Raw genomic sequence first — 10,539 nt, forward strand, 5'->3', positions numbered from 1 at the left:
TAACAATGATTGACAGGGAGCTAAGATGGAGGTGCTCTCTCTATAATGACTGCCAGGTGTAAAGGGCGGGGCTTATAACAATGACTGACAGGGAGCTAAGATGGAGGTGGGTCTCTCTATACTGACTGCCAGGTGTAAAGGGCGGAGCTTATAACAATGATTGACAGGGAGCTAAGATGGAGGTGGGTCTCTCTATACTGACTGCCAGGTGTAAAGGGCAGAGTTATAACAATGATTGACAGGGAGCTAAGATGGAGGTGCTCTCTCTATACTGAATGCCAGGTGTAAAGGGCGGAGCTTATAACAATGATTGACAGGGAGCTAAGATGGAGGTGGCTCTCTCTATACTGAATGCCAGGTGTAAAGGGCGGAGCTTATAACAATGATTGACAGGGAGCTAAGATGGAGGTGGCTCTCTCTATACTGACTGCCAGGTGTAAAGGGCGGAGCTTATAACAATGACTGACAGGGAGCTAAGATGGAGGTGCTCAGTTGCAGGCTAAAGAGGTGTGGTTTTTTTACATTTAATGTTATTTTTCACACCTATACTTATTGTTTAATATAGGGAAACGGTAAACATAACATTACAACATTTAAATACTTACTCTATGCACAAAAGTTGCACATTTTATTTATTTCTTTTTGCTGAATCATTTTTCAAAAGCCAGTATTTATAAAGGACCTTATTTTAGCACTTTTTTTTTACAGAAAATACCATACACTATAGCAATCGCCATGGAGCAAATATTTCTAGATGATTTTATTTAGCACTTAAGAGTGTAACTCTGAAAGTGATATATTACTCATAATGTCCAGTATTTCCTCATCATCAATATTATCTGCATTAAATTGATCGAAGTGAGAGACCTCCGAGGTAGCAGATGGATCCAATTTTTGAACTACAGGAAGAAACACATCAGTTTCACTAAAGAAAGAGTTCCATTCACTGTTCTTGGAGTCATTCAAGTCGTTGTCTTGGTTATCGTCATCGCGGTCGATGGATAAAAAGTAGTCATCAACACCAGAGAGGAGGTCTTTCAGTTCCTGATAACTATCCTCATAATGCACATCATCTGGTAAAATGGGAAAACCATCCCCGGAACTAGAGGGAGGTGAGCTGGATGGGCAGGTGCTGGGTGGCTTATCACAAGGTATGGGCAGAAAGTGAGCATGGTGGAAAGATAAGTGCATGGGATCTTCCACGTGACAAGGAAGTCCCATGTGATAAACACGTGGAAGGCCAACCATTGGAGCAATGAGACCAGTATTGCTACACAAAGACATACTGACAAACTCATTTTCAAGATGCAGATCAGGCATATAATATTTGGAAGATACCTCACTCTCATTACCCAATGAGTGGACATTTCTCTCCAGAAATAAAGAAGATTGATCATTAGAGATGACTTCTGCTGGATGGTGCAAGGACACAGTCTCTGTTTTTTCTGGCTGGGATATGCTGGATGTCGACTGTGTTGGCATTGTGCTGGCTGGTTGTGTTAGCTGTGTAGGAATGTCAGCTTTTGGCAGTAGTTCTATACTGTGAACCAAAGGAGGGATGGAGTGGGTGAAGGCAGAGGAACTTAACGTATATATATCTGAAAGGTTGGAAGACATCACTGTGCATGTAGTAAAATGGCTGGAGAAGTCATTAGTGACACTAGGTGGACTACATTTTTTCTTCTTAATGCATGGCTGATATACCCAGTCTGGAAATTCATGTTGGTGCCTCTGTCTGATTCTTTCCGCTTCATCAAAATATGGTTTCTTTTGCTCAAAGCTTAACTTCTTCCACTCTGCACCTAACAGTACACTGATCTCTGAATTACTGGTAGAAGGAATGGTTTTAGCTAGGACTGAACGGTGAATTCTGGCCCAGACCATAAACGCATTCATAGGACGCTTAATCTGCCCGTTCTTGTTTTTACCAAATGGTGTATCAGGAATTCCTGCTTCTGAGGGGAGCATAGTAAGAGCAATACTGTTCTTATCTGACTTCCCAGAGGGCTCCAAATACTGTGTATTTACAGGATTTTTTGCTTGTACAGGGCTGGTAAGGCTTGTGATGTCTGAGGATGGTGAGCGAGGCTGTAACTGTATAGTTGTCCCTGGTAGTAGGCTATTTAGAGGTTTAGGCATCTCTACATCATTAAAACCTGTATTAAGCACCTCCTGATTCTGAGATAAAAGCGTTTCTGTCTGTGAGTGATCTTGACAAGAATTATTGCCTGATATTTTACCATTGACTGCTTCTTCATCTTCAGTTTTTTCTGTTTTGATATCTTCTTTAGCTGGTAAGACAAAACTACTGGTGTGGATTTGTTGATAGTCCATCTGTTGCATTGCCAGGTTCTTGCCTGTCTGGAAATCCATTGAGTCTTACAAGTTTCCAGGTGCCGAGTGTTCTAAGTTCTCCTCATTCACTGTTACGTCATCACCATTATGATATACGGTCCGATCACAGAATTCTATGATCCTCTTGTGCTGCATGCATTCTGTGTTGCTTATGAAGAAATACAGGGATAACTGACTAAATGTAATGACAGTTGTCCTTTAACCGTCACAAAACTCAACCTGTAGTGAATAGACCCTTTAGCTCGGTCCTCTCCATTGATAAGAACAAGAGCCTGTCATTGACTGATCGACTTTCTTGCCTCATATTGACATTTCCTGAGACCGCGGAAAAATGATGACTGAGAGTAAATTTTTAATTTAAAAAGACCATATTCCATCTCATATAATTTCTTACTTTAATTGATAACAATTTCCTTATAACTACTGAGCATTAGTTTTCCCCAAATTAATCAAAACGTTTGTGTAACATATTATACAGGAGTATTACAATATAAATAGTTTATTTCAGTCAATAAGCTGCATGTGTGGAGTTACGTGTGAATATTCAATAAATTATTCTACCGCTCAGTGGCTCTTTAACAGTTTCAGTGCCAGAAAGGCCACCAACGGACGGCCAGACAAAGCACTGGGCTCCCCTCTTGTAGTCCAAAGTTACATAAATCACGTCTCAATACCTTTTATGAAGACAGTTGCTTAATGGACTGCCCTTTGTGGGGAAGGCTTTGAATTGAAGACTCATAAATCTCTCCATCATTTTTGTGCGGCTTTTGGGAAAAAAAATTTCAGTCAAACACAAATAACAAAAAGCTTAATTTCTTTTTTCCCTCATCACATCAGAGATTCGCTCCGCTTCTATTCAGGGGGTCCACTTGGCGGGCAAGTCCTATAGTGAGGGGAAGCTCCACCATTTAAGTGTTATATAAAGGGATGCCAACCTATGCGAGATAGATCCAACCCTGCACAATGCATGGGTTATACCAATCTATCTGAGACAGGTCCTGCCCTGTACAATGCATGGAATACACCAATCTATGTGAGACAGGCCCTGCACTGTACAATCCATAGTTCAGAACATTCTATGTGAGACAGGCCCTGCCCTGTACAATGCATGGTTTACTACACCAATCTATGTGAGACAGGTCCTGCCCTGTACAATGCATAGTTCATAACATTCTATGTGAGACAGGCCCTGCCCTGTACAATGCATGGTTTACTACACCAATCTATGTGAGACAGGTCCTGCCCTGTACAATGCATAGTTCATAACATTCTATGTGAGACAGGCCCTGCCCTGCACAATGCATGGTTTATAACCATAGTTCATAACATTCTATGTGAGACAGGCCCTGCCCTGTACAATGTATGGTTTACAACAATCTATGTAAGACAGGTCCTACCATGTACAATGCATTGTTTAAAACAATCTATGTGAGACAGGTCCTGCCCTGTACAATGCATGGTTTAAAACAATCTATATGAGACAGGTCCTGCCCTGTACAATGCATGGTTTAAAACAATCTATATGAGACAATGCATGGTTTATAACAATCTATGTAAGACAGGTCCTACTCTGTACAATGCATGGTATAGAGGAATGAACATGGCTGACATATAGTATCAAACATGGCAGGCATGTAGGAATGAACATGGCTAGCATGTAGGATCAAACATGGCTAACATATAGGATCGAACAAGGCTGATGTATAGGATCGAACATGGCTGGCATAGAGGATTGAACATGGATGGCATAGAGGATTGAACATGGATGACGTATAGGAATTAACATGGCTGACGTAACTTTAGCTTAATGAAGCAGTTTTTGTGTATAGCTCATGCACCTGCAGTGTTACTGTTCAATTCTCTGCCATTTCTGCATGATAAAATTATTTCATTTTTAATCAGATGTTAACTTACATTAGAAGTTTTTATATCCAGGGATGGAGAATGACCTGCAAGCAGACAAGACATGTCCCACACAAGCTCCTGCAAACCACGTAGTGTCTTGGATTGCCGAGCTGGAAACCTAAATCTAAGGTGCTCCATAGTAGGGGGCACGCCAACAAATCAATCGGCATCAGGCTTAAGCCATAAAGCACCACTCTCCCGTTCTCTAGCTGTCCTCCCCCCACCCCCCAGACTGGCAGAGGTTATCACGGTCCCCACCGGATCAGCATATCTTTCCTACATTTGGCTGACCATCTCTGCTTGCTTCAACATGACGCAGTACTTGTCAAGATGGCGGCTTTTCACTTTCACGCATGCAAGGCCCTTCACTACCGCAGTATCGCCTCATGGAAAGTTTCCTAGCAAGGTTGGAGGATATTTTCACATGTTTATGGGCAAAACGGAAGTGCATGCTGCAACATTATCTTTCCAGCCTCAGGAGGAAGATTGGAGGTGCGTGCAGCAGAAGAGTTCTCCGCGCACAGTGGCAACACAAACAACTGCAACTACCTGGGGCTGGTAAAGAATCCCCTCAAAAGCCACTGTTATGCTAACTCCTTCAATGACCGTTTAGCAAGCCCATCATGTTTCCTGATGTCCGGTATTGGTTAATCATGGACACACTTCTACAAACAGATGCTAAGCCTTAATCTACAACTTCTTTTGACAGAGGCAAAACAAACAAAAGGATATCATTAGTAGTCAAGTTTTCTCTTTTTTATTCCAGGAATTCCCTTGGATTGTAACATTTTATTTCCTTCCAAAGATTCCCAAGTCCAAAAAGAATCCACCAGGACGCCCCGTTATAAGTGATATTGAATCTTTAACATCCAAACTTTCTGAGTTTATAGATAATTTTTTACAGAAATATGCTAAATCCGCTAAATCGTATCTTAAAGATATGAAACATATTTTACAAGAACTGGAATCTATAGAACAGAAGGTAGGTTATATGTGGGCCACCTTTGATGTGAGCTCACTATACACAGTAATAGATCACCTACTAGGCATATTAGCAGTCAAACAATTTAGCAAGATGTCAGCTTAGAAGTAGACTTTAGCAATTTTTTATTGGAATCCATTTCTTTTATGCTCAATCACAATTTTTTTTATTGTTAATGGGGATTTTTTTTTTTTACAGATTAAGGGCACCACCATGGGCACCACGTTCACCCCAAGCAATGTCAATATCTATTTGGATAGCTAGATAATATATTTATTTGGAACAACAATTCTTATGGGGCAAATTTGGTGCTCTGGCGTCGCTACATTGATTATATTTTAGTGATTTGGAAGGGAACAGAAGATATTTTTAACTCTTTTATAGACTACATTAATGAAAATGAATTTTCTTTGGTGTTCACTCCCAAAATTAATGAAAGCACTATCAACTTTTTAGATCTAACTATTTATACTGAATTATCTAACATAAAAACCAAGACATACTTAAAGCCCACCGACACAAACAGTTTTATAGATGTGACCAGTGGTCATTACCCTAGATGGCTACCCCGTGTACCAAGGAGCCAATTTATCCGCCTAAGACGTAATTGTACTGACAAAGACTTTTTTTTATGAACAAACGTTTTTGGAAAAAGGATTTTCTAAGAATGAACAAATATTATTTTATTATTTCCCAGAAAAAGAAAGGTTTTTATCCTTGTGGTCACTGCAAGGCCTGTACGTTTTTACACAGACACACTCCCTCTTTTCAGAGTCACGTCACCCAAGAAGAATTCAAAATAAAAGGCCGCTTTATCTGCTTTTCTACCCACGTAGTGTACCTACTTACTTGTAGGTGTGGTTTACAATACGCTGGTAGAACAGGCAGAAAAGCTAAAGTACCCTTTCTAGAACATCAAAACAACATTAGAACATGCATCACAACACATCCTGCTCTACTTCATTACAATCACTGTCCCGAATTTAATCCCCAAAAACTTACGTTCACTATTATTGAACAGGTCAAACTAGATGAAAGGAGGGGTGATTTGATGATGAAACTAAGACGGAGAGAAGGTTTTTGGATCCATAGTTTGGAAACTCTCCAGCCTAGGGGTCTTACTGTTGATTTCGATTTAGTTTGTTTCTTATAAATTATTATTTTATTATATGGATTTAATTATATAATTTATCCTTTTAGTAATTTTTTTAAATAATTTTTTTGTCTTCTATTCATTAGCCATTTTCTGGTAGTTAAAGTGGATCTTTTCTATCTATGAATTAAAAAGTAGATTGTATCAAGTACTATACAATTTTATATAGATATTTATGTTTGTATAAAATTTTTACAGCTTTTTGCAAATACTAATTAATATTTCTAGGTAATTCTGTTTTGTTTTTGTTTTTTAATAGATTTTCATACATATTTCAAAACGTTATAAGAATTGTTTTTATTTAGCTTCTATTCCTTTTTTATATGCATCATAACCCCTTTTACATCTGACTCCCATGGTTTCTTTTTTTTCTCATGGTTTCTAATGACATTCTCGTATTTGGAACGCATTTGCGTTCCATTGGACATAAGATGACTGCAGAGAGATCGAGGGTACGCACATGCGCATTAGGAGACCCTTTTATGCAGTCTTCGAGGCCACTTGGAGGACGGACGTCGACGTCATTACATCACTGGAACACACGCACATACCCAGAAGAAGAATACAGACAAGATTGCAATATTGTAATGCACATGCATTCCGCGGCCGAAATACAACAGGAACTGTGCAATATCGCCGCAAATGTTTACAATTTAGGTGAAAACAAACAGCTGCAGGGACCACTCCGGGTTGGCTGATGGCAATTTGGAGGTGGACTCTATTATATGTATATGGGACCTTTTGCACTACATGTATTCTATGTAAGTCTCCTGGGAGATGAAACGCGTAGGGTGAGATCTTTATATCCCACTGTTTTTCATGTCCATGTCAACATTTTTTTTTAATTCTTTATTTTTGATGTGCATGTATAACAAACGCTTGACTGTAATGCCACAACAGCATTCTAAGTTATATAAACATACAAGAGTTCAAACAGTTGTTAAGCATTTAGCAAGTGCGCACATTTTTTTTTTTTATATACAATAAATGAGAAAACAGGTTGGGTACATGCTGGCTGTCCAAAATGAATTACACAGACTTGTGGTGACAGTAGCTGAAGGGTATTAAGTGAATCTTAGTCCTGGCATTCAGTTAGACAGCACATTTTGCAAGCTAAAGTCTAAACTGGTAGAGAAGGTGCAGAGTGTAATGTGTTCTGTTAGACAGTTTGAGTAGTACACAGGTTTTAGAGGAGGAAATGGAAACAGAGAAGATGGGTGGGCTCCTTAGATTGACTATTTATGTAACAATAACTTTGTTCATGCCGGGCACTGCTATAAATACAATCTGCTGAGTGAGTTTGGACATTAGCACATCATTAGCTAAACACATATGAATTGTAGAGATTGTGTTAGACGGCAGCAAAATAATGAGTGTCCCAAGATGCATATGCCTATCATGGCGGATAAGGGTTAAAACAAAAATAGGTGGCAACATAATATTAAACATACAGTCCTCCAGGTAAGCCAAGGTTTCTGACATAGTCCACCGGTGCCCTGCAAGATGGGTCAGCTGGTCTCACCGCCTGATATCTCTGGGGTATCACCGCAAACCGATCCGCTGTGTGGTGCGGTCATGCCCTCGCCGGCGATTAGAAGCCCCTCAGTGCTGTGTGTTCTGGGTACCATGCTGTTGCTGATTCCTCGTGGCCATCAATGGGGATCCTGTACAAGCTGGTCTTAAGGCCCAGGGAGGCAGTCGCGGCAGCCAAGCCTCCTCCGTGAGTAGGTAGGCAGAGACTTCCAAGATGGGCCATCACTTGTGTTCAGGCTTGTGATTCGCAGGCAGGGGTAATGCTCAGCAAGCTGTTGTTTCTGCCTGCGGGCAGGCAAAGCGGTGTTGCGCGGTATTAGTCGCATTGCCACCATTTTGTTGCCGAGGCTCGTGGTGCGCTGTAGGCTGGATGGTGGGCCAGTGGAAGGCGGTATTTTCCTCCGTTGGGGACCGGGATAACCCCCCCGGTCCAGAGGGGGGGGAGCGGGGCCATTTCCCGACGGGTCTGGCCTTGGCTGAGCACCGATGGGCAGGATAGTGGGGCAGCAGCCGTCTGCTCCACTCACCGCCGGAGTAGGCCTTGTTTGCACCAGTGAGGATTCTTCCTCCAGGGGACTGAAACCAGACAGGCCAGCCTCACCCTGGGTCCGGTACTCTCCACCCGGTAAGGTCCACCGCAGCTGGTCGGCTTTTGATGCCTAAGGTCTGGTTTTCATGCTTATTTAGTTTTAAGTTTCAGGAGCCGGTCTGACATGCGACCATCCTGCTTGGCAGCCTGGCCCCGCCCCCTCAACATCTTCATTTTAAGGAAAAAGAGGCTCCAGTTCATCTTTGCACCCGCACTTTATGAACACTCCAGTTCCTTCAGAGATCTGTTCATGGGCTTTTTATGATCTTCTATTTTGTAAGTGTAACCAATAAAGCAGTTTGCTACATTTATATAGAGTGTTGCACTATGTCTCTCCACCATTTCTTCTACATGTATATTTGAGAATATACGAAGACCTACATCACCAGAAATTTAACCACATACCATATAAGCTCTTCCTTGTTTTACTCTTGTGAGTTCAACATTGAATTTTATAATCTCCATGTATAAGACCATACTACTCTATGTGTGGCCCTTGTTGTTCTATCATTGTAGATACATTTTTGTGCAGTATTTTATTCAAGGATTTGAGGAATCCTTATGTGATCTACTACACCTCAAAGGGTACATTTCCATTATATTTAAGGGTGTGTACTGTTTGTGTATTGCTGTTTTAATCTTGAGACAATATGACCTAAGCATCCTCCACCTTTACTTTTCAGTTTGATATGTTTTCTTGTATTATCCCGCATTTTATTTTACATGCAGTGGTGTTAGGATGGATGTTTTAGTACCAGTGGCCTCACAATATTCTTGTTTCCCAAGCATGTTATATTGCATAATTCTTAGTCGACAATCTCATGTCTATACATGTATCCAGATGATAGATTATCTCCCTCATGTACAGAATTTATACATATTGTTTAGCTTGTTTATTATGATCTTAAAAATCTGCAATTTTCTCATACCATGTCAATGAATTTACATTCAGCACTTGTCCATGCTGTTGTGGCATCACAAGTCTGTTTGTTCTTCCTTGCACAATAAAAATAAAGAATGTCAATGAAGCTTTTATCTCCTGCTAAAATTTAACTTTAATCAAACGCAGGTGACTCCATTTAGAAGGCTATTAACAACGCAGGATATAAGAAATTCTAAACACTGCGCAGTAAACAATGTTTAAACATTAGATCTTACTTTACGGGAAGTGTTTAGGAAGGCTGTGTAAGTAACATGCAGGGAGGTGGGCCTAGGGCTGGATAAATAAAGATAATTAACTCTTAATGGCAGAAAATTGAGGAGTGAGACTGCAAGAGCATGTTCTATACACCAAAACTGTTTCTTTAATCTAAAGTTGCTTTGGTGCTTATAGTGTCCCTTCAGTTTGTATGTTTTATAGAAGCCAGAAAACAAACTATGTCACCCATTCCAAACTCATTGGGTTTGGGACATAGAGGTCAGTGTGGTGGTACAAGACCACCAATGGGCTTGGACCCTAAAATGTGATTGGACTCTATACTAGTATATAAAAAGGGGGGGCGGGGGGGAGAATTATGTTAACAGCTAAATAACTTGCTTAAAGATGAGCCTTGTGTGGCAATAAACCAAATTCCCACAGCTAGATTTGTACAAAATGTATTCAATATACAAATACTTTATTGGATAAAATAGAGACTGTGACGGACCACCTTGCACTCCATCTGGATGCCTCTGCCAATCGATGCTTCCTAGCTGACGCTGAGGACCATAAGCACCGCACTGGACACCATAAGCACTGTAGACCATACGAACCGCCGCAGCTTGGTTGGAGTCTCGCCATCCGTTCCCATCCTAGACAGAACTCCTGGATCTCAGTGAGAAGGCCTCTACTCCAGAGAGTATAGCTATGAAGATCTTACAAGAGCTAGTGATTTAGCTGTGAAGCAGGTTCCCTACAAGTACGAGACAAGGCTACGTGTGGAGGGTTAAGCAGGAATACAATTTAATGGTGCCACACTGGCCTTTTATGACAATTCCCATGCAAGGGGTACGCCCATATGGACCTTGTTGGGGACAGAGACA

The 10,539-nt window shown here is 40.9% G+C and overlaps 1 protein-coding gene across 1 annotated transcript; it reads right to left on the reverse strand.

Moving 5' to 3' along the window:
- Nucleotides 1-771: 771 nt before the first annotated feature.
- Nucleotides 772-2,373, reverse strand: LOC134570762 (transcription factor SOX-30-like). Its single transcript, XM_063428729.1, has one exon. It carries the CDS (start codon nt 2,371-2,373, stop codon nt 772-774), a length of 1,602 nt encoding a protein of 533 aa, XP_063284799.1.
- Nucleotides 2,374-10,539: the final 8,166 nt, after the last annotated feature.

This window comes from Pelobates fuscus, chromosome 8 (genome assembly GCF_036172605.1).
Source record: "Pelobates fuscus isolate aPelFus1 chromosome 8, aPelFus1.pri, whole genome shotgun sequence".
Taxonomy (NCBI): Eukaryota; Metazoa; Chordata; class Amphibia; order Anura; family Pelobatidae; genus Pelobates; species Pelobates fuscus.

Bases quoted from the DNA above. Each gene is read 5' to 3' on its own strand.
- LOC134570762 (XM_063428729.1), bottom strand. From the start codon at position 2,373: ATGGATTTCCAGACAGGCAAGAACCTGGCAATGCAACAGATGGACTAT.